General features: G+C 36.0%; 1 protein-coding gene across 6 annotated transcripts in view; it reads right to left on the bottom strand.

Moving 5' to 3' along the window:
* PPP1R12A (protein phosphatase 1 regulatory subunit 12A) overlaps window positions 1-25,599 on the bottom strand; it is a 127,555-nt gene that overhangs the window by 4,148 nt on the left and 97,808 nt on the right. For 3 of the 6 annotated variants that reach the window (XM_030002621.2, XM_030002623.2, XM_030002624.2), the window contains 11 exons: window positions 22,717-22,807; window positions 20,654-20,851; window positions 20,308-20,476; window positions 18,185-18,303; window positions 17,416-17,481; window positions 13,289-13,305; window positions 11,955-12,096; window positions 11,163-11,267; window positions 10,235-10,282; window positions 5,669-5,719; window positions 3,731-3,892 (listed from right to left, as the gene is read on the bottom strand). In XM_030002621.2, coding sequence (XP_029858481.1) covers window positions 3,758-3,892; window positions 5,669-5,719; window positions 10,235-10,282; window positions 11,163-11,267; window positions 11,955-12,096; window positions 13,289-13,305; window positions 17,416-17,481; window positions 18,185-18,303; window positions 20,308-20,476; window positions 20,654-20,851; window positions 22,717-22,807 — 1,141 coding nt within the window. In that variant the 3' untranslated portion in view covers window positions 3,731-3,757. Of the gene's footprint in view, window positions 1-3,730; window positions 3,893-5,668; window positions 5,720-6,714; window positions 6,746-10,234; window positions 10,283-11,162; window positions 11,268-11,954; window positions 12,097-13,288; window positions 13,306-17,415; window positions 17,482-18,184; window positions 18,304-20,307; window positions 20,477-20,653; window positions 20,852-22,716; window positions 22,808-25,599 lie in introns of those variants that run through there. The other 3 variants (XM_041120417.1, XM_041120416.1, XM_030002622.2) reach the window with 3 other exon arrangements.

Raw genomic sequence — 25,599 nt, 5'->3', positions numbered from 1 at the left:
AGGTTTACACAGGAGGTAACAGCCTATTCCTGCACAGCGGTTATTCAGTAACCTCCAGTGCAAGTGCATGCAAGAGGTCTAAGTCCAGCTAGCGACCTATGTAACAACTGCTAGACAATTTTTTATGATGAAATTTCCTTGCCGCTAGTTTTGTTTTCATTTTATTCAAGCAAAATCACACTTTCAACCCGATTATATTCAGAACATTATTAGGGAACAGAAAGAACTGAGAAGTTTAAAAATGCAGGGTTAATTAACTGTGCATTACACCAGAGGCTTCATTTACACATCTCTTCCGAAGGATTCCTGTCCACACTCAGTTCACCAAACAGCAGACACTCTCACAGAGTGAAACACGATGGTGCACTGAGGATGACTGAGGTTATAGGATCTCTAGTTCATTTGCCTGCTAATACCAAAGTATGTGCAAGGAAGACGGCAGGAGATCATAAGAGGAAAAAAGGTGATCTCTACAATTAGAGTAAGTAAAAATCATTCTGCTAACCTGGATTCCAGCTCTGCTCCATGGTGGAGCTTAGGGCAAGCCACCTAAACTGAGCTCTTCACAGAGTTAGAGGGAAGCTTCCATTATAGTCAAGTGAGAGCTGTGCTCTGAACAAAAAGTGCTGTAAAATGCTGATTACTTTCAAAAACCATGTCGAGATGTTTGAAATTGGGCAACACAAGTAATCATTTGGCAATTTTCAAGTATTACCTGTATTAAGTTTTCTAGGCTGTAAAAAAACCTGCTGTTGTCTGAGACAGACGTGCTAGGGGTCATATCCAGATAACAGGCACGTGTACCGTGCATTTGTGTATGCACCTGTAATACGAGGATAAACCTGGGGTTGTTCTATGACATGTATCTGCAAACAATGAAACAGCCATTTGTTCAGGCAAAGCAACTAAAACCTTTCCTTCCTCCTTTTCATTCGGTTACGGACTTCATACCAAAGATCCTGGGTGAAACCACAACAGCCTTCATCTAGCTGTGCAAGGAAGCAAGGGAGTCTGGGTTTGTTCTGTTAAATGGGTATCTCGACAAGTGTTGTCGCGTATGCTACCCAGTGAAACCTCCAAGTGGCTCCAGGAATGTCACGGTCCTCTTTCAGCTTACTGACTAGGGAGATGGAGCCCATCACGCTTAATTACATACAGGCAGACCCACAGAGTGGTGTATTTTCTGGTGAACTGTTTTAACAAAAAAGCTGCTGTTCAAATTTAGAGCTTTAACATAATCATTACCATTATATGTCTGCAAATCTTTGTAGATAGATTTTAATCCTGATTAAACTAATAAGTAGAATAAGTATTAAGGAAATATTTTCTCTTTTATTGTGAGTCTGCTAAAGAATAGGGGAAGACTGGTGGGAGACAAAAGCAGTTATGAGTAATAGGAGATTGATCAGGAAGGATAAGCTCAAGTAACCTAAAATACTTGTGCTTCTCATCTATACTAATCCCCACATACTTTAAACCTAGCCAAAGACATTTATACAATTTTCTCAGAGCAGTGCATTCCTATGGTACTCAAACTTCTCATGAGGTGACACCACACACCTTTAATGTGCAGAGGCAGGGAAAAAACGCTTTGCAGTAAATTCAGTAAAATTACAGTTACATACTGCACTTAAAACTTTGAATTCCAACTTGCTTCTCACTAAAATAGCAAAGTATCTTCCTGTGATGAGATTCCTGAGTAAGATTACAAATGCACTATTTCGCCTATCTGTATTATATGACTAGCTAGTAACTTTGCAGTGCTGTCACTGAGCAAATAATTATTCAGTAATCACCTGACATATGTGGAGCCAACTCAGATCTGTACAGTAATAATAATGTCTGTGTTTGCTGGAGGATTTAGCAGTTTTTAGATACGAAAGAGCTCTGTAAATTAAGATTACAAAAACCTCATGAACAGTTAAGGTACCTGTTCAGATTAATCAGGCTATGGTTAAGCTACCATCACAATGTCAAGCCTCCCTGCTGTGTTTTTATTGCTTTTATTTTGCTAGCCAGGCTCCTCAAGCTCTACAATGATCTGCCACTGAAAACTCCCCCTACAAAAAGGAATACTGAATAGTTTTCTGTGGGTTAACACCCTGAACTGGCTTACCATGGTTAAAGGAATGCCAGTGCTAGCAAAAAAAGGTGGTATGGATGTGTGGCTGTGGATGGCAGTCATTAGATTAGCTCAGCTGCATTGAAAAACCACATTGTTAGCTGAAGCTGATGTGAAACGGGCTGCCCTGAAGGGACAGCTCTCCCTCCTCACGCAGCAGTACGCGCCTGCTGCTGTCTGCGTGTTAGTTTAGTGATTCAACAACGCTGGGGTGAGATGGATCAAGTAATATAACGAATAAAGGGATTTGTTTTCAGCCAGGTCAGTGAGCTGACTTGACTCACTCAGCAAGGGTTAAGACAGGGGAACATTGAGGAATGCAGGGCCTGGACCAGGAACAACCTCTCTACCCATACCCTATTGTCGGGCCAGCTCCAGGAAGACGCGAAGCCAAAGGATAAACCTTCCTCTTTATTTCATGCCTCTTGGTGGGGAAAACCTGAGACTGGACTCTGAGCAGAACGAAAAAATGTACACTCATCGCCTTGCTTCTAAAGTGGGAAGGGGGGTAGGCGAGGGAAAGCAGTTTAGCAAGAGTCACTGTGCAGAAGGAATTTTTTTTTTTTTCAACCTACACATCTTAAAAGCTGACTGAAACCTCCATCCTATGCAGTTGTTATGTAAGAGGAAGAAAGGCATATAGATTTGGTGTGGAATGAAACCACATTTTGTTCCTCATAGAAGTTTTGAACCTTCAGTGGGTTTCTGAAACAGCCCTGCAATAACACCAAGGACAACAGACTGGCATTTTTTTCCCAAGATGAAACTCAAAACAGCTCATACCTTTAACAGAAAGGGACTGAACCAGATGACCGAGTAAGTATGACCCAATCTGACACACTAGGCAGGTTTTTTTGTGTCTGTGTTTGCACAGCCTATGCATTATAGGACTCTGGTCCACGACTGGAATGCCTGCATATGTAGCAATATAAATCAATAACCGTAACTTAGTGCTAAAACTGGGTATTTTAAGCTGTGTAGATAAAAATAAGGGATGGCCAGAACCACATGGGAAGTTAATATGTGAAAATACTAATCGACTTGAAATTCCAACAGATTTCTGAAAGAAAAGACTTTGGTCCCCTCTAAACACTAAAACACACAAATAGAAGAAATAAAGTTGCTAATGCAACTGTTCAGGAATGCACAGTACTGAAATCAGTTCTCAAACATTCTTTAGTTGAGACTAGATTTGTATCAATTCTATACACTTCAATTATACTGCCATAAGAAAGCTCAATTCCTAATTTCAATTTGTTAGAAAACTAGAGGCAAATCTATTTGAGCATTTACTCAAACATCAAAACAAGGGAGTGACTCCAGTGTATCCTAACGCGAACTCAAATCCTTTCAATTGTTGCCCAGGTTTTAACATGTCAAAGGTCTCCTGGATCGTTGCCAATTTATCTTCAAGTAAGCAAGGGCAAACTTCAGTGCTAGTAAGGACAATGCCATACCATACCGACACATCTGTGACACCTCTGGTTGGCACACCGGACACCATGCTTTAGCCACACTTCCATAACCGAGCAGCGGTAAGTCAGTTTCTGACACACAAGTGTTAATAGTAAAATTCTACCCAAGCACAAACTGAACGTCAACACCTGCCTGGCTACACAAAGGAGAAGGAAGAAATTACAAGTCCACAGAGCGCAGTTGCCTACAGGACCCTGACAGCTTGGCAACCACTCGGGTCAAGGCCCTATTCTCAGTCACCAGTCGCTCATTTATGTGTCTCAAAGATTGAATCTGCTTTATTTGTTGCAGGTTCTGCAGGAATCAAAGAAATAGGAGTGAAAATGAGAAAAAAAACCACATGTATGTTATGTCGATAAGAACTAGAGATGAGCAAAATTGAAAGAAAACTTAGAAGAGACAGTCCTGTTTAAAGTAGATAAGTCGCTGTGAAAGGAAAGTATCAAAGAGTGGCACATTCTTGAAAAGCAATCTAAGAACCAGCAGTGATTAGTCACAGCTTTCCAAAACAGTTCAGGATACATTAACAATGAGAGCTATTCCTGGAATTCTTTACTTAACATCCTAATTGCACAAACTAAATCTCCTATTCAAAAGTCTGTAAATAATGACACATTTAACATATACTTTTACACGGCAGTGTAACAAATGATAGGAAGATTATTTAATCTTTCATTTAAAACCTTCACATACTGCTTATTGAAAGTAAGCTTTTGAAAAAAGGCATTATATTTGCATTCTCTGTTTTTCTTGGAAGCCCAACCTTCCCTAACAGGAATTTACAGGTTGATGATAGAAGCTCACATCCTGTCTTCCACTCTTAGAATTATTTTCCTATACCATAGTTTGCTTTCTACATATTTCACTTCTAAAGACCCCTCAAGGAACCACAGACATTGTGTCCTCCCTTACAGCAAACTATCTTGGTCTGAATCCAAGGGAGCTGGCGGCATCGTGGTTGCCTTCTGCCTACATCTGCCTGTCAGCTTCAATTATTTCAACAAAACTTCGTGCATGTATTTTAATGGAAAGTATTTGGAAGTTAATGCCATTTCCAAGCACCAGAGGGAGCTCAAAAATGAGCTTGAAAGGAAAGTTTTTATTAATCAATGACAAATACCAAATGTCAAAACAGTGGTACTTCTTTAAAATTTTGGAGTGCAAAAATGTTTTCTATTTCATCATGTTCCACTAGTTTTCTAGTCATACTTCAATTCTATCGGTTTGGTTTGCCCTGTCCAATATTACATCCAAGGACATCATAGAAAACACACTTGCCAAATTCCTCACCCTTCTTATTAATTCTATCAGTTTGGTTCACCCTGTCCAATATTATATCCAAGAACATAATAGAAAACAAACCTGCCAAATTCCTCACCCTTCTTAATCATATCAGGGAACGTAACATTGATAAACCAGGAAATGAGAAAAGTCATACCATGACTGGCTAAAAAAAAAGCCAGAAATGTATTAAAAAAGTATTTTTCTTCTGGGATTCAGTTTATACATAGTTGAAAAAAAACGGAAATCTGTGCATGTGGTAAATGTTACTTATTTGTCAATGTCTGAAATCTATCTACCGCTTTTTGTTAACTAAAACCTGATTATTATTCACTCTATAAAAATGAAAATTTTTCTTTCAATATTGATAACATGCTGTCTAATACATAATTTAGAGAGCATGAGGTAACAGTTGAAGCAACATTTAATGCTTAAATACCTATGGAATTATATGCTACCATTATATATAGGGTATTGCATCAAAATCATAGATTGTGATTCCATCTTGATTAGATCAAGATATGTTTCGCTCCAACCATCTCTGATGTTTCTTGTTAGCCCGTATGTTACAGAAGCCTAAGTCTCAGCACCTTTTTAGAAGTCGTACATGTATGACTGCTTATGCTGCTGTAACAGCTTCACTACAAACTCTATGACATGAGTGATTTTGAAATGCAGCTGTAACTTAGTTATTTTCTAATGAAATTACAGACCATGTGAGACTACATGTTGCACTGACATAGTCATACACTTTGTTACTAATATTTTAACATGTAATAGTTTACTTACTTTCAGTTCCTCTTCCATTTCAGATATCCTTCTTTCTAGAGCTCTTCTTTCCTAAATCAAAAGATGTGTGTTAACATTGAACAATACCATTTTTAAAAAATTACTGCTTGTAAATACTGTGGTAACAGTGAAATACTTCAAGTTTCAAAGATCATACAACCAAAAGCATAGTGTGGATAGGAAACTTGTGATGGCAGTGATATATAGAAATTTTGTCACCCCTTCCTTCACACAAATTTAGACAGGCTGTTAAGTACCATTTGTTTGGATTTATTTTTCATGAGCTAGGCTTCTGTAATAGCTTAATATACAAGAAATGCAGAAAATGATCAGAAACAAACAAGAGTATTAAAAGAAACAAGCACAAAAGCATAAGCTTTCATAGACAAGCAAACGTAGCTGAAACATCTGTCTCAGCTCAGTGGGATCTGTCCACACTATAAACTGCAACGTAGTGTAGATACACCCAAATTTACATTAAAGGACTTCAGCTGAGTACCAAAGAAATCTAGCTACGTAAGAGCACCTGCTTCTTGAGTAAATGTTTCCTGAATATTTTCTGCGTTTCTAGTATAGTTTTATTTTCCTTTTTTCCTTTTTACCTGAGAAGCAGGAGAAATTATCCTTTGGAGAGAACTTCAGGTTGTTTTGATTACACTGATTACAGCACCCAAGCTAGCTTATTGAAAGTTAGCTGAGGGTTTTCTATACTATGCTGCAGTCTGCAGTGCAGACACTCTACCATATTTCTACATGACGTTCTTTCGTTTAAACCTAATTTTCAACACACCTGACATATGAATAGCTAATGCAATAGACTTCAGGGGTTTATAGCTTGATTGCTTGCTCTCCTGTGTCAGACAATGCAGTGTGCCTCACTTAAAAGCAGCTGCGGTTATCAGTACTCTACATTCAGATTCTTCCGAAGTGTGAAAGGCAAAAGCAAGAGATTATTGCGAAGTGGACATATGCATCTGCATACAACGGTGTTACGCAAACAGCAAGCAGCATTGACTGAGGTGTGTAAAACTTTGGTTAGATCATACCGCCCAGTAGATACTGACTCTTGCCGGTCACCTTTCAGATATAAATCATTTGAATTTAGTTTAATCATAGTGCAGTTATACCCCAACATTTTCCCATTTTAGCAAACAACTTTAAAGGTTTATCAAAGTAATAGATTACTGCAGTTGTTAGTACTTAATGTACTTAACTCCTTCGAGTTAAGACCTTTCCCATAATGATACTGACTGATAGTAATGGGCATAGTAAGTACCAGCAAGTTAACTGCAGTAAGCAAGTGACTAACAAAAAACCCACACCATCTTACATTACTTAGAATTGTATCAGTTACCTACTAGCTTTGAAGAATAACGTATATTACCAGTGTTCTTATATTAAGCAGCATTTGACAATTCCTGCAATTACCAAGGGATGAATGATCAAATAGATCTCAAAATTTCAGATGGTTAGAATTTGTTAGTCCTTTTGATACATTTGCTTAACTAGCATGTTGAGCTTGTCTAAGAACAACTATTAGCAATAAAAGCCAATTAAATAAAATCTGTATTTCATTAACTTTGTATACTTCACATTATATAAAAGAAACATTTAAATGGACTGGCCTAGATACAAGATTTTTTAAAAAACGTATTGTTTTGATTAGATGAAGCTATGCTTCTCTTTTTCCTGAACTGCTTACTCTTTTAGGAAGTGGCTTGAGGAATGCCAACAAAATAACGCATTGCAGTTTCACTGGGAAGATTTGCCAGTATAATTTGATTAGTCCCTGGACTCAAAGAAAGGGTTTGAAATTTATGCAGTCTAAAATTTTATGATACACTTCAACAACTCTATAAGGCACGCCAAGGAACTTTTGTAACCCTCAAACTGAAAAATATACATGCTAGTCTCTCAGCTTATAAAATACAACAGCTCATTTGTATTTATCAAAGCAACTAGGAACCACAGGCTTGGTGCAGTGAGATTGAGGTATGGGGGTATACATAGGTAAAAAATTGAACCCAGAGTTATAAAATTATTAAGAAGTAAAACCAGATGTATATACCTACATATATTTGTATATTCAGTAATAGCAAAAAACATACCTCTCCACAACCCAAATTCCCAGCTCATGAATTCTAAATTTGGGGGAAACTGGTTAAAGGTACCTACAATTCTGAATTCTAATCCAGACTGAAATCTGGCAGTTTGAGTTTTATTATCACATCATATGAAATTCTGCAAAGGACTTTTAGCATACTTTTCAGAGTGACAGGTCATTAATGAAACCCTTATTTTTGCCTATTTATTGTGAGGGCCTTGCATCTGTGATCCAATTTCCCCCCCCATCTCCATGGAAACACCCCCTTTCTGGTAAACAGTTGCCAAATGAACAATATCGACAATCACCAAATCACATCATGGAAACCCACTTCTGAAGGCTGAGTTCAAATAAAATTCAAAGCCAGTATTTTCTAAATTTGATTACTGTGCAATTCTAGGTTTAATAAATGTTCCCATCTTTTTTACTGAAAAGATATGTTTCAGCTTGAAAATGTCATAGTTCAAAGATGTCTTCACATTTTTCTCTGCCAGCCTTTTATTTCTTCCAATTTATTCTCACCACTTTACTTTTTCCCCTCTCCTTCTCTGTGTAATTTATATAGACATCTTCAGGTTTGTATTTTGTTTTAGTGAAGTCATATACTTGCAAAAGTATACTTAGAAAAGCTCTACAATTTGTTTCTACGTTTTACATTTATGTTGTTACATTACACATTAAAAAGATGTCTTTAAAATTATTCTTAAATTCTGAATTCGGTAAGCTTATTTCTAGAGACCAGTTGTTGATGACTAGCAGCTGAGAGACTGCTTCAGTCACTTTCAAAGCAAAAGTAACTCCAAATTTTAACAAGGGAAATACAATCACAAAGAAATTCCTGTTTTAAATTCTTGTCTGAGAAGAAGTTTAAAATTATAAAATACAAGGAACATCTCCTAAATCTTATGTAAATCACGTTTCAGCCATAGAGCATTATCACTAACTTTATTTTTTTTACCTGCTAGCTTTAATACCAATACATTTAGGAAGAGTAACATTTCTGAAAGACATTTTGCTGTTGGACCAAATGTCTTTACAAAAAAAACGTGCAAGAATTTCTAATACAGCCAATTGTTTTAATGCAATGGCCTATTTTGGGAAAACACAAAGCAGCAATTTAAAGCTGAAATAATGTTTAGCTATGCAGTACTGAATGCTTTGCAGTATGGAACCTATATAGTAATGGACGCAGCTAAATCTATGAAATAATTAAATGTCCACTTGTGTGGCCATGACAGCAAGCATGAAACCAATTAAAGCTGCTGATGAAACTTTTTTACTGATGAAATCACCGTCTACAGCAGGATGCCAAAAAATGAAGGAGAAATAGGTGCTAAAAGGCCGCTGCAATTATCTGGAGAGATTATTAAGATAAAGATAATGGAACTTCAGGAAGTGCCTGAGAGTATTTCTACACCTCCATGTGCCCTATAAAATCTACCAAGTGTTTGTTTATACACCAGACAGTTTGGTAGAACTAAAAATTGTGTTCTAAACCTCAAATACTGGAAAGTAAACATAGAAGGCTAGCGAATGTGAAGTTTACCAGAGACAAATAAATGTATAACTTATTACTGTCAAAGTCCATTTAGTTTTCTTCCCATTTAAGTGTCTAATGTGTCACTCCAGGATCAGGGGAGGAGAAAGGAACATGTGGCCAGGGTCATGCAGGAAGCCAGGACCACAACAAAACCAACATAGTTTGCTTTACATTGCTGTGGAGCTAAACTTTTCTAGGGATGGATTTTAAACTAGCATGAAACTACAGCCTAGAATTATCATGCGTCCAACTTCTGAAATAATTCCTGTAGTCTATCTCACATATGGATTTATTATACGACTCCTTTCCCATTCAATTTAGGGTTGTCTCTGACCCTGATGCCTCTCTTCGCACACTGCTTATTCATTTTTTCCTCCCGCCTCAGTATCATATTCCCTCTGGAAAAAGTTACAGTACAGGGAAAGAGACAGATTATGATTAATTTTATATCATTGGCAGGTTTAAGGTCTCACGTCTGTGAGGTAGAAACAGCTACTTCATTACCAACAATAACTGGTAAAACAACATGCATGCCTCTGGAAAGCTCTGAGGAAATTAAAGTCTCTGAATCTTGGAAATGCATTAGAAGATGAGGCACTCCGAATCTGCTTAACCTTCTGGAGTGCCAACATTGTTTTGGATGCGATGGATCAAGCGGCAGATCTCTGGATGGCAGTGGGGTTTAGAACCTGGTTATCACAAACTAACAGGCAACCTGAAGGCAATTCTTAAGAGTAATTCCATCTCACAGCATCTCACATTCATTGCCACTTTGAAACCTAAAACCCCCAAATCTTCTAAAAAATGCAAGTTATAAGAAAGGCTTCTGTTCCCACTAAAATATATCCAGGCTAGGGGTTGCAAAACAAACTAAAACAAAGCCTGAATTGGAGTACTTAAGAGATCTTTGGCAGAAACTCACCCTTTTCTCCATTTCCAAGAGTGATCTGTCAGCAAATCTTTCTTGTCTCTGAAACACAAAATTAATAAAGACATTGATACTTGTTCTTAAACAACATAAAACTGAGGAAAAACAATTCGATTGGACATTTTATTATTCTGTCCGAAGTATGTCTTCAAAAGCATTTTAAAGTGTGTTCAGGGAAGTAACACTGAAATAAAGAACGAAGAAGAATGAACTGGATTTATCACGCACTTCCTCTGTAACCATCGCTAAGTAATTTGATCACTACATAGCTTTTGGCAAATAGGAGTAATATAGTACCTAAAAGCATTACAAAACAAACATCTTTTTAATGTACATCACTAATGCTTACAGGGTACACATGGAAGACACAAGTACAGGTAAATTGTGGCAAATACGATCCAAGAATAGAAAACTCTTTCTACAGCAATTTAGGACTAATTTAACTTTTGTGTACATATTTGGCATTACTGTATGCAGCACTGTTATCTGACAACAGTTATCTGTAACTGGAATGCACTGTTTGCTCTTCAGTTCTAAGATAAAGCTATCTAACCAGCCAGGAAGAACTGGCAGGTTATACCAATCTGCCAGCAGGTTTATGAATTAATCAATCAATCCCGACCAACAGTTTGAATATAAACTTAACAGTGCAGAAAGCATTTATCTCTACCCTGCAAAGAAGTTCCAGATACATGCTGGCAAGAACCACTACTACTTCAATAGGCAGGAGGCAGTCTCACGCATTTTGTTCACAGCTGAAGACCAGAATCCTGCGCTGTGTTCTCTTTAGAAACAGAGAGGTACTCTTCTTCACTCCCATCTTTGGATAAGAAACAAAGCCGATGCCTAGTAAAGAGCAGCCCATAGCCTGGGGTGCTTCTAGTTTGTCAGCTAAGCACATGCTTTTTTGTTTTATACAAACCTGAGTGGTCTTCTCCAACTGTAGCTTAAGATCTGTAAGTTCCATGTTGGTATCATGTAACTGTGCTTTCAGTTTTTCATTTTCAGCTAGAATCTGTTCATAAAGCTAAGAGAAAATATTCATTTAAAAAATACTGAGTAATAATTCAGTGAGGTTAGCTGAAAAATTCAGAAACCATGATTAAGCTGCATGTAAAATGAACAAATACCCATTGATAGTCTAAGAAGTAAAAATCAGTTATAGATTTTAAAGGTGTTTAGAATTAGCAAGCACTTTAAAGAACTGTTACCAAGTATTCCTAGAAACAAGCAACTTTGCATAGGGAGCACATAACTTACCTTACACATATTACAAAAATACTTGCCACTTTTTTTGCTTCAGACTTCACAGATTAGACACCACAGTAAACTTTCTGACACACTCCTCTATTTTAAAGCAAGATTTAAACAATTTACAGTATGTGAGCTAGCAAACACATAAAATAAAAGGCTTTACATATGTATAAAGCAGTTTCAATGATACAATCAACCAAAAAAATAGTATGATAGTATTGGTTATAAAAAATGGATCTTGGCTCCTCTGAATTTCTTCCTTGCCTCGAAGAGAAAAGTGCAAAAGCCAGAAGCTGTTTTGTAATGTGCATTTTCCCCCACTGCAGTGGTTGCTCTGCTCCTCCATTCAGCTGAGTTGCTTTAAACTGCATTTGTTATGCAAAGTGCGATTATTTCCAGATAATTTATGAAAAACAGTAATAAAATTCTATTTTTGCACCAAAATTACTGAATCAGATACCTTCTTAAAATCAGTGCTATCTTCTTTTTCTAGTCTACTGCAGTATGGTTTCCGATCTTCAAGGTAACTCTGTGACCCCGATCGCCCCTGCGCTGAATCATAACGATCACCTGAAGACATGCTGAGGGATCCCGTATCATATCTGTAAAAGAAAAGTTCTTATTTTTCTTTGCCTTTGTGTTTAAAGTGAGACCATTCACTGTATCAAACGTTGTGAGTTTGCCATTACCGGGCTGAAAAGAACCAAATGCAATCATGTATTTTAGTTAAGCCACTGTCTTCTAATTTGATGCAAATTTAATTTTTACATTCCCTCAGTACTTGAAAATTCTGTGTGAAAATGTTTTCAAATTGCTCAGTTTGCCAAGTAAGTGCCTGCCTTGTGTGCGCAGGAATTTTTTATATTAAATTAAAATATTTAATTCAAGAAAATATTTACATGTCTTAAAGGACTTTATGTTAGCTTAGATACTTTAATTCTTCTTTATTTATAAAAAAGACCTATTTTTGAAAAATGTATTACTTTAGTTGAAGGGTTTTAAAAAAGTAATATCTAAAATATCAGTCTAGATGAATTCTCCAAGTTTTATTAGAGAAACCAAGATTTCAAAACTATTTGCTGTGAATTCTAGTATTTCAACAGAAGCAGTTTATGAAACAAATCTTCAGCAAAGTCTTTATCCTATTAATCACTATATTACAACCAGTATTAATAAAGTTTAGAATAATTTCACTGTTCACTCTTCACTGATCATGTGCTGTAGTAGTTCTATTTAACAGATCTTCAGCACAGACGGGACATAATAAAATCCAATAATTAATTCTAAAGGTCTAAAAACAAATGAAATTTTTAAAAAATTATTGATATTTCTGAATTTTCTTTTTAACAAATCTTAAGGAAATCTGATTTTCAGAGGCTCTAGTACTTTTCTTGAGATTCCTTAGAAAATTTTCAGTAGGGTATTCTAAAAGAGGGACAACAAGAACCTCTTGTCTTTTTGTAAAAGCTGGCTTCATACTGAAAAATTTGTAGGGAATGGTACTGTATCCACTGTGTTCTACAAAATGCCCAGCCTGCCTTCAGTGCACTACAAATACAGAGGCCAATATATTCCCCAGAATGGAGTATCCCACCCACACGTGGAAAAAAACATTCAGTACTGTAGCTTTACAATCGTATTTCATACAAATGTTAAATATCATTAAATGCCTTTTAAAGCTCAACCCAGCTGACTGCTGGGGTTAAGCTCAATTTTTACATAAAGAACTTAAAATGAGAATATGTGAACAAAAAGTGTAACAATTTTAAATTAATTTGTTTAAATTGCACATACCTTGAAAGGCTATCACTCTGAGGTCGGAAGGGGTAAAAAGAGAGAAAAAGAATAGGTCAAGTCAATAATTTAATTAAGTAAAATATATTACAATCTGTGAATAAGTATAGCTAAACAGTTAGTTATGTTAAATGCACATGTTATCCAACAGCATGTATTATCTGAACATTGTCAAGCTTCAATTCTGTTATGTCTGGAACCGAAAAGAAATACGTGCTAGAATGTACTTGCCAAAATATGATTTACAAGGACATTAACATTACACTCTAAGTCTGGACTGTCCTAAACATTGGAGTCATTTCAGCAGTCGGTGCATTCTGCAATTTGCCTGCCTGTTATCAAAGGCATCAGAACTGTGTTCCCTCAATTCTCTATTCCTTCTTCTTCTTCTTCTCTAACATTAGCAACGTTTTGAAAGGTCAACATAATAATGACTTCAGCTCAAGATAATAATATAAAGTAAGCCACGAGATCATAATTTCAACATAGCTCGATGGGAAACAAGCTACTATACCAACAACATAAGGAAGTACTTATTAGACTTAATTTAAAAGACATAATTTCATTTTTTATATTACTTTCATTCATTCATTAATTCCATGTGAATCCACAGGCACAAAGTTCACTCACTTTACTTGAGAAGCGAAATTTAATTAGAAATGATGACTTAAGAGTGAGGGAGTGCCCTCTAAGCATTACATCAGTCATACAAACCTTTTTCCCCTCTGGGCGGTCAATACAGATTCATCATTTATTCCAATTATAATAACAATCTTGAGTGAAGAAATTTCAGTCAGGAAACTCTACTGATGCATCAGCACCTGGACATCCTCCAACGTTATTCACCTAGCAGTGGCTGAAGCCTTCCCCTTAGGTGGGTTTTTTAGGGGGTGGTGTGGTTTGGTTTCCTTTTTTAGAAGGAAACCGTATTTTTTCAACGTGCATAGAGGAAAAGAGCCACATTCTCCACAATACACTCAATTTCCCCTTTGACGCCTTGAAGTGCATTTATTACGCATAGGATATCAAAAGTACGTGCTGTAGCCTAACCACTCCTACTAAAACATTGTTACTTTCTGTCAAGAGCATGAATAACGCTAAGAACTTAAGAGATTTTGTAGAAAATGTCACAGTTAGGTGGCACACACCTATACATGGATAGTTTTTAAGCTACTGGCCACAAGAAGATTAACTTCCGTTCAAGTATTAGTCTTATCTTACATTATCGTATACTTAAGTAAGATCAGTGTGAGATTACAGAATTCCACCATGTAATCAACGACCTACAAAAATCCCTTTTCCACTGCTTCCTTCTCACCTCAATAAAACAGAGGAAGTTTTGTCCATAAAGACTTTAGGTTTTCTCTTTTTACCTTGAAGGAATGCCGTATACAGAAAAATGCTAAGCTGGTCCTTTTAACCTTTACCTACAATCTAGGACAGCCACCACAAGGAAGTAAACCATTCCTACATTATTTCTTAACAAATACGCTTTCTAAAGGCTGTTTTTCTTTGCTTCTAGTGGACTCCCCATGGTGCCGTGGGAATGTGAAAACCTCCCAGATCTCCATTCCCCTGCTGCACTACAGCTTCCCGAACGGCAAGGCAGGTTATTAAGTCACACGCAGACCATCTTAGAAACAAAATCTTCCAGCTACACAGGGGTACAACAAACGAACTGGTGAGGTAAGAGAGCACTAATTACTAGAGGCAGGAAAGCACAGGCGCAGCCCATTCCCATTCTCCTGGCTGAGGCTGGGATCCTGAGAAGCCGGACAAGGACTCCGCGATCTCCGGAAAAGCGTGCACCAGCGGTGTCCGTCCCCGGGAGCCGCGACGCCCTGCTCTTGCCGCTCAAGCACCGTCCAGCCTCCACACCCGCACATTTCTCAAGCACATGCCTCTTCTTGTTCCTCTCACTTTTCACAAAACACGTGCGGGTTTGGGGTTTTTTTAGCACCGCCTTAGCTGTTTTCTTTCTTTATTTCCCCCCTCAATTTCTGTCAGTTCAGCTCAGCCACAATTTTCGACATTTGACCAAAAAAACTGTGAAAAGGTGTAAGTCTACAAACTTTGCGTAACGCTTGAGAAGAAATGATGCCAACCCAGATATCCCCGTGCATCCAAATCACTCCGGATGGATGTTCTTCGTTCAGCCGCAGAACTGAGCAGCCACAGTTACACTGGCAGCACACAAGCAGTAACGAAAAATTAAAACATACGTATCCTTATCTACACAACCTGAAATAATACTTACTTCTAACCCTATGCCACCAGTCTATACAGACCATAAGGGTGCCCCTAAAAGAAACTGTATTTGAAAATGTACACTAAGCTCCTAGAGAGGCACATCACATTTCAGTGAGGTTGGGATAGTTACTGGTAACGGAAATAAAATATCAAAGTCAGGTGGAATTTTCTGTACTGTTATAAATGAGTGTTTCTGTAAAACTGCCACAGCAGTGAAACTGAGAAACAAAATTTGAGTACAGCATTTAATCGACACTATTAATGCCAGTTTCTCATGTTTATTCCCACAGAAGTAGAAGACCTAATGACATTTATTATCCTAATATTGCTAGTTTTCACCTTTCACAGTCACATATCTGATATCTGGCTAAAATAAAATTCCAGTCCATTTAATTATTCATCTGAGATGAATAAGAACATATTTTTTCTGGGTCTTCAAATATTTCAGGCTAGAAATTATTTTGCCTAAGGTCCTTTGATTTTCTTTGTAGCATGCATCCATGTGCAAGGCTTGTTCTTGACCTCCTCTCTCCAGTTTAAATTCTTGAGTTACCACCAAAGCCTCTGGAAGGTTATAGTTATCATCTTCTACCTCTCGCTTGTAGTTTCACCAAGCAAAAAAACCAGCAGCAGCACCACATAAGGGAGTAACAGAGAATTTCAGTATTTCCAAAGTTTCTGTCTTCTGAATAGCAGTACATCACATAAACAGCAGAATTGAAAAAGCATAACTATTTTCTGAATGTCTTTCATTGTAATTCTAGTTTATTAATCTCTTTCCTTTTCTCTTCCTAGAACTGAAAAGGATTTATGAGCAAATAATGATGAATTTCTACAATAAAGCATGCAAGATTAGTGTCAAAGTGAAAGTAGATTTAGCAAAAAGGGAAGTGCAACTTCTTTAGGTATTTAAAAAATAAAAATAACACTGTTAACGATACAGTGGGAGGAAAGGAAACAGGGCTATGCATTTATGTTAACGTGACACAGAAATAAAAAATACAGCAAAACAAAATGGCACAGAATTAATCTCTTTAGTAAAGTATTTAAAGAATGTGTAATGGAAGCTTTTACAAAAAGGAGAGAAACATCACTTGAGTTTCAATCCTCAGTAATGAACCTGTTTCTGTAGTGTGTTACTCCAGGGTTTAGGTCAAAATAAATACATTCTGCTACACCATTTTATAGTACAGCTTAAGTTACTACTTCCCTTTTAACCCGTCTTCATCCCATTGTCGCACACCATTCAGTTTATAAGGAGTTTTCCATCAAATCAAGCCTATTACACTGTTTTCCACTGACGTTTTAACAAGACTAATAATACTGAATTAGGATGCTCAGAAATCCATTTTCTTCAGTGGAGAAATGAGGCACATTGTGCTCTTCAACTTTCTATGCTTCCTTATATTAACTTCTCATATTATTTGTTAATTACATTATTGACAGAACTGGGTTTAATTTTAAAATGTTCTAATTAGTGTGCATAAGTCACTGGACATCACTTATCTGAAAATAACAGAGCAGATGGAACAAAGATTTTTGCAATGTAGAAACTGAAAGCTCCCTCCAGGAATTTGCTGCAACGTGTCCCTGACCTATGTGTCAGAAATTTCACTTACATTTTCTGGATGCTAATTCTACATAATCAGAATGGAAGAGAAAAACATCAGTTTTAGCCATTGTTAATATGTTAAAAATTGTTATTAAAGCCTGCAAAGGAAATGGCACTGAACCATAGCCACAAATTATGAATCAGAAAGCATTTGTAAGAACTCTACCATATATACTCTTTTAACTGAATCCAACTGCAACAGAAATTTTATGATCAAAATGTATCTGTGAGAAAGTTAATAAGACAATTATCTTTTTTAAATTACCTGAGTTTCTTTCTTATTTGTTCCTTCTTCTGAATCGGACTGGTGTTCCTGTTCATTTTCATCACTCTGGTGAAAGAGGTGGGAGAGGAAAAATAATTAAACTGTTGAAAGCTTACTGAGATTTTAAGGCACTCTAGATTTTTAATATGAAAGCTAAGAGCAGTAGAATTATACCTAACTAAAATGTATAGAGAATATATAGGATATATGATGAAAATTCTCAAACAAGTACATGTTTTCAGTACCAGAAGGAGAGGAAACAGAACTTTGCATTTGGCACATGAAAATCTTGCTTTTACAAAATTACATATTGATCCCATGACAAAGAAAAGGGAAAGGGAATCGGCTGAAACATCAACTATAACCCTTCTAATCTGACAGCAGTTCTTTCAGTTGTAAGTACATGGCTACTTGTAAAGTGGCAGATAATGAGTCTCATTCTTATAGCTTTGGTATGCATGCAGTAGAAAAGAATTGTTCAATTAGTATTTTTTTCCTTAGATTATGATTAATTCCTATTAAGTTATGGTTATTACAGTATTCTAGAATTCTTTTTAGCATTATCAACATAACTTAGACTTCATTTTGATTTTGCTCCTGAAAGCTTCAAAACAGAGAATACGCATCTTGAACAAGCATCAGTTTTTCCAGAACAGTTAGTTATATACTGTATTACTCTAAACTATTCTCTATTTTAAGAATACACTATACACATCCCATATTGCTACATGCTAAGGCTATAGATCAGCAGTAGCAGTCGTTCACTTACATCTTGAGTCCAAAAAGAAACTCCTGTAGATCGTCGTTTTTCTCTTGGTCGCCGCCTTTCCCTTATAGACTTAGGCTGTGACTTATCTTCTTCCTTTTCTTCCTCTTTTTTGCCCCCTTCTGTTAATAACAACTTGCTTATTCATTTAAGTATGACACAATCTAATTTTCTGAAAATTTTCTGAAATAACTGTCAGTCTTTAAAATGCTTACAATTACTTTTTTTACCTGAAATAAATTCACTAAAGAGCTTCTTGCCACATACAGGGTTTGCTGTAATATACATTCCTCAGAATATAGCTCTAAAATACTGTAAATATTGTTCCAATTCTTGAACAGCAACTGCAAAATACTAATTCCATCTCAGCCACCTAAACAAAACGTTACAACGTAACAGTAGTACACTACAAATTGGACTTAAAATTCAATTTTCAAAACTGTCACATAATAATTCAAACATCTGTGTCAGTAGAGGTATAAAAGTACAAAATAAGAGAAGATAATTCTTCATCAAACAAGGTTTTTTTTGCTTACATCAAGAATTTGACATTAAAAAAACCAAAACCTTTATAAGTCTGTTAAGTCCTCCTTAGAGTCCCCCTTTTCATCACAGTCCTCTCCATTTTTGCTCTAAGGAAGAATAAAGTGGAATCTCCTAGATTAGATTAATACTGTATTATGGACTTCCTTTTTCTTTAAAAGAAATGCAATTGCAGTTCAAAACCGACATAATACCTCAGGACTCTGTTTGTTCCCCTATGTGTTTACAACTAATCTGTACAAAAAAAAAAAAAAAACCAAAACAAAAAACTTGCCCAAACCAAAGTTATTTACCTATTATCATGCAGTCTATTCAGTCTGAAGTTCTTTTATTAAAGAATGAAACCACAGATTTGAGTTCAGATACAAGCATCACTAATAACTTTACCCTCACTAGTCTTCAGAGGTAAATAAACATTTTAGTGTGAAGCAAGAATTAAACAGAAAAGAACAAAATACAAATATTCATGGTGAACATACACCTTTCCTAATTAAATAAATTATGATTTTACCTCTGGGCTTTCAGATGGTAATGTATTTTTCCTCCTAAAGTCATAATTTGAAAAAAAACCTGCATGCATTACTGAAGAACTTAATCTAAATTTCAGTTCATGTTAGGACAGAGGGAAAAAAATGAGAAAGCATATCCCTGAAGCTTAGCCCCATTAACTTCCTCAGAAAATACCAATCTAGGGAATATGGCAATACTGCTATACAGTTCATGAAGGTTTGATCAATGGATCATTTAATCTGATCCTCTGTATAACAAAATTATCAATTTCAATCAGTAATTCTATTCAAGTTACTGATCAGTAACTTGAATTAAAGTATTTCTCCCAAGTCAGCTGTGGCATGCCTCCGACAGAGAGCAGGAGATCACACGGTATGTCAACAGTCTCCTCCTTTGACAGGCTACTAATCAGGCACAACACCTCTGAGAATTATAGCAGGTGATTCACAGTTGAAATGAGGGCAAAAACTCTGTGACATCAGAGAAAAGCTTTTTTCTGACCTCTGAATCACGCATCTGATCCTCAGCTTAAGATTACATAAACGAGTTAAGTATCTAGAAGTACGGTTCCATTAAATGTTCTGAACTACCACTGGAAATATCCCCTCCCCTTTGTTTTTAGCTGCTCATGAAACCCTGAGAGGTCCTTAAAGCATTAAAGCATCCTTCCAATCCTTCAGGGTGGAAGGACTGAAACAAAACCCCACTAATTTAACAATTATTTCATCAAGTAAAATTCCTCCTCAATACCTGTAGTATTTGATTACACTTGCTGTGTTAAAGGAGAAATGAAAGCATTATGTGGATACTAATGGCAGCATATTTGATGCTTCTATGACCCACCGATGGAACACACAGATTCACATGCTAAACAGCTGCAAAACACCAAGTACAGAAAACCTTTTTTCCTCTCTATATGCAAGTTTTGGAATATCTTACAGAAGATGGGAGTAAGATACGTCCCCAGTGGTCTTACGTATCGCACCCCATTTTGAACTACCTTTAGAAACATAAGCTGCCCTTTGTCAACTAAAACAAACAAACAAAAACCCCTTCACAAACAGTACTCCTACCTCTCTCACTTTCCTTTGTTCCACTCCGAGAATAGGCAGAAGTTATACCTATAAGGCTGTTTGGTCTGTTTAGTTGACTTGAAGTTGAAAGAGAGCTAGTGGAGGTGGAGAGTGAAGAGGTGGATGATGAAGAAGTTGAAGTTGAAGTTGGTCTATAGCGATGATACGGCTATTCAGCAGAAAAATGTCAAAATTAATTTACCGAGATTAAACACATATAAACCACTGGATATTAAAACATTTAAATATATAAATAATTCTTAGAGTAGTACCAAAATTAAAATAATATAGTTGGAGTTAAGATTTGTATAATTTATCTACCTAAAGAGACCCATCATGAAAATACCTCTTCAACAGTTCGGGAATATCTTTGTCTATAATCATCATCTTTAGTTTCAGATTCTTTCTTTTCTTCTTGTTTTTCTTTGTCTTGCTTTTCTTTCTCTTCTTTTTCTTTTTCTTCATTTTCCTGTTCTCTGGTTCGCGTGGGACGACTTCTTCCTATAGTTTTTTCAGCTTCTTGAAGATCTGTCAGCGTTACACCCTGTGAAAACAGCAGCCAGAAAACAATGTTTCATATATTACTCATATTAATGTAGATGATCATATTATGTAAATACATATTTTAAAGACAAAATTCAGCTTAAGAAAATTAATTCTATCTATTAAGAAATAAATTTTACCTAGATAGTCTACCTATAAGCTTTTCTCTCAAATCTTGGAACCAAACATCCCTCTCTGATTAGTGGCAAGTGTTTGCTGTAACGTGATCTACCATAGATTCTCCAGCAACACAATTTTTAGTTGAACTAGTGTATACAGATCATGTAGAAAATCATATAGAAATAATTTAAGAACCCACAAGATCTTTCCAATATCATCGTAAGCATACTTAATATTTTTGAAGGAACCCTAAAAATACAATACTTATCAAAGTTTCAGAAATGTTGATACTTTAACAATTCACTCACTGCAACTGGATTTTCAGGTCAACACCACATAAAAAATGGCATTGACAGCACCAGAGAAAGTTGCAACTCATTTCTTATTTCCTTGTTATTCTGACACCAAAAACTAGTTTTGAAATAAGCTCAGAAAGCAAACAATTTTTCGAAGACAGCTTTTCTCTACTGCACTTTTCAGCTGATGTATCTTACTGAGATACTGCTCAAAACATTTTGTAACCAATTCTTCAAAGCCAACTTTGCAGCTTATCAGTTATTTAATTGCTTTTGTGTTGATAATGTTTTAATACAGTAATTCCTGGTAGCTTCTTCACTGTAAAGATTCAACAACAATTGGCCTGTAGTTTGACCACCTCTCAGGGCTCTGAATTAGTACCAAGAGGTAAAAAAGAACTCCAGTAAGATAAAGTTGTATCAAGCAGTGTGGATCTCTCAATAGGAAAGGTAACCAGAAATATTTGAGGGGTTTAAAACTGCAAAGATTTGAAAGTAACATCAGTAAACAATGTAGATATAGACTTGGCCTTATTTCTTTGTGCTGTTTTATCAAGGAACTATTTGCTGATTATTCTCAGTTTGTCAGCAGACACGGGAAGAGATGGGTAGACGCACTCCAGAGGATAGTGGTTGGAAATTGCTCCACTGCCCAAAGAGCGTTCAAGTACCATTTAGAGATAATCTATTTTGGTACTGTCACATCCTTCCCTAGGTTAGGACTGCACTGGTTGCAATTCAGTATGAGGTAGTTCTGACAGAAATTGGGAAGAACCACCAAATATATCGGTATGCAAACTAAGAGAGAGAAACGCTGAAAGGAGACATGCAGTTAGATTCTAGATTATTAGCAAGTAACAAAAAACTCTTCCTTAGCACTCTTCCGTGCCCACAGAAACTAGGTTGCATGTATTTTTTTCTATGTCATGGATCTTATTAGCTAAATGTTGGTCAGCCCAATCACATTATCTTCAATAGTCCATGCACAGAAAAAGACATAGAAATGGAAGTAAATATAGTACGCTATGCCTATTTCTCAAGTATTAAGTCTTCAGCCAGAAGCGTATAGCTGTTAGTTCTTGAAGAATTCAAAGTCTTAGATTTAAACATCTACATAACATCAGATACAATTACTTGAGTAAGCCATTTTACCATAATGCAATCAAAAATTTCCTTTCAGTGGATGAGTCTGTGCTTTCAAATTTGTATTAAGTCACTCTTCAGTGATTAGAAAAAGCAACTTTCAGTACACAATGAAGGGTCCTAAAGCTTTCAGGGAAGAAAGGGAAAAAAAAAAAAAAGAAGCTTTATTTCATCAGGTGCAAGTTGTTTTATACCAGGAAGACCCATCAGTTTATTTGGAGCTTTACTGGGAAATTAAAACTTCACTGTACTCAGAAAGCTACATGGGTATGCTTCCATAAATGTAGAAGTTTTAATAAAACTATACCTGCGTAGATCTTCTAGACTGTCTTGCTTGCCTGGATCTAGCTTTTCTTTGGGACTCTGACTCTTCATCCCGTACTGGAGTGAGGTATGATCTAAAGAGTTAATTACAAACAAAATTGGCAAACGATAATTTTTGTACAAATATATTAAATGGCCAGAAAAAAAAAATCCCACAGCACAGTATGACTGAAAACCAAAGAAGTTAGAAGAAAATCTTTAACTGTATAAGACTGATTACATTGTAGACATTTCATCCGTATCATAATGAACTGTTCATCAAGATAGCGGCTTTAGAACTCAATTAAAATACACAGTGTCTTCCTACTTAATTTAGATTTCTTTTTACCATTTTCTCTAAATATAAATTAAGCTTTTTTTGGTATTGCACTAGTCTATAACATAGGGGTAGAAGACCTCAGAGATTCAGCCAGTTACACATTTATACATAAAATTTGTGTGTGTGTGTGTGTGTGTATCAACTTTTAACATAACTTGTAGGCTTTTAGAAAAAAGCTAAATGTACTGCTAATGCAGAAAAGCTGATTATACCATCTATTGTACCAGAGATTAAAAATCCATGGGGAGGTGGTTACCGTATTTTCACATGAATCATCCATGCTTTGAGTAATCCAACTCCCTTTGAAAAAACTGTACTTAAAAATAAATCCTTATGAAACCCACAAAAATCCTGTAGAATAATCAGGTAATTGAAATCAAAACCAAAAGGCTACTAGAGTAGACATACAAGGTCTGAACTCTTTAAAGAAATTCTCCAATCCAGGTAACTTGGGTAAAAAAAAACAAAAAAAGAGAGATACATATACATACATAAATGTATATATTTTGTAAGTATGCAACATGTATATATATGTACATATGTAAAACCATCATTAAAGAATTTAAAAGTTTGGAATGTATTTATTGATTTTCTATTACAGAACATTCTGAGAATGCCGTTATAATTTAACATTTTAAAAAAACCCTTAGATTAGCTAAAAATTAGAAAATTTTGAAAAAGCAAAATCAGAAGGTTGCGAAAAGGTTGCTTAAAACACAAAACCTCTCTGAGCTTCTTTATATCCTAAAATTAGCTACATTAAAAACAGTAGAGTCAGATTCTGTAATATTTTCTGACTGTCTATGTTTTTAAATGTCATTAGTTACGAATAACTGGCTAATGATTCAATAATTGGCTAGTGGTTATGTTTTAAAAGCCATCACCTATTAACGCTTAAATCATTTACCTATGGAAAGAGCAGTTCTTTGGTCACTTGATTATCTATTTGTTAGCCTTAGCACATACCAAAAACAGTTCTAAACCAACTCTCAGTTTTAAAAATAAACTTCATTTACACAGACTTATGGATTACTGCCCATGTTCTATCTCTATTAAACGAATTATCCCCAAGCAGGAAAATATTTATAATTAGCTGCTATACTTGCAAATGTAGAAACATCTCGTATCTTACGACACATCTTAAAAATCTCCCACTATATTAATTTGATTTCCCTACCCTGTTCTCTTGCAAACAGCATTTTTGATAGACTTTCCATTTTCCTGGAACCCTAGGCCCTATCTTTATTAGGAAATGGGTGCCTGTTAGCTGCTTTAGCTAACATGACCTGAAATATTACCTACCTAGGAGGTACTGATTGCAGAGCAGGTGTAATCTTTAGGGCTTGAAAATTGCTACAAATTAGTCCATATAACTTGCTCTTTAGTAACTGGTGTACATACACCTACCCTCCAATAAATCTGAAATACTTTAAGCCTCACTGAGGGAAAATGAAAACGCTCAACTTGCCAGGCACACACTACAGCTGCTGTCAGAGTAGAAAGTGCCCTTCCCTAGCATCCCCTGTGCACGCCACACAGGTTACCTATGCAGTATTATTCATGATACAAAGATTTAAAGTTTGTCATTCTCTTCCCTGTTTCTCTAAACCAATCCTAAACATTAGATAAAGAATATAGCTTCTTCAGCTATTCCAAAAGGATGCACCATTACATGCTTCATTACTAAAAGTAGCTTAGAATGTCTTTACTTTTCAAATATTCTTTGAAATACTATTTCAAACATACTTTCTAAATGCACACTTTCAGTCCATAAATATGTATTAACCAACTTCATTTCTTAAGAAAATATTTAGCATATATTTCACATACAGACAAGTTTTTCATGTGAATATAAACATACATAGATACACGCACATATATATACGTATCTGTATATATACAGATAGATATGCATGTGCTGATACTGAAAGCACTAGCTTCTCACATGCACGCAGTAATTATTCCAGTTTTGCCAATTTCTAAGATTTAATGGATATTTTAATATGCCATCAAGAATGCATCTGCAACAGTATATTATACAATCGGCCCAGGGCCAGACAAAACCAAGGAATTTCAGGCCAATTGCAGGTATCTAAAATGTATGTAGTATATGCGCATTAGTATACACACACTAGTGAGAGCAAACAAGACAGCAAAAGCCTTAATTCTAAATTTCCTTGCTTTTCTAGCTCATATGAGACTGAAATAACATTTGCATTTAAAAATTGGAACTACTTTTGAAAAAAAGATGCATTTTGTAGGTTTTGCTTTTGATTTGTCAGGTTCAGTCAAATTTCGCTATGGAAAATGCAGGTTCCGACTACGGTTGTTACTGAAATGGATTGTAAGCACGTGTGGGCACCTCCTGAATCATGGTGGGGAATTAAAAAAATAATCCCCATTTCACAGAAGTTCTTTCATCTCAGTTTTGCGTATGAAAGGAAGACTATGGAAAACAGACTATCCTAAATAGGCTTAAAGCTATGAGGAATCTTTAAATGTTGTTGCTGCCTTAAGTGAATCGAAAGAACGCAGGTTTCTTCTGTA

The sequence above is a fragment of the Aquila chrysaetos genome, chromosome 26 (genome assembly GCF_900496995.4).
Source record: "Aquila chrysaetos chrysaetos chromosome 26, bAquChr1.4, whole genome shotgun sequence".
In the NCBI taxonomy this organism is placed as follows: Eukaryota; Metazoa; Chordata; class Aves; order Accipitriformes; family Accipitridae; genus Aquila; species Aquila chrysaetos.
The sequence above is the reverse complement of the archived record's forward strand: the minus strand, read 5'-3'. Positions and strand labels throughout refer to the sequence as shown.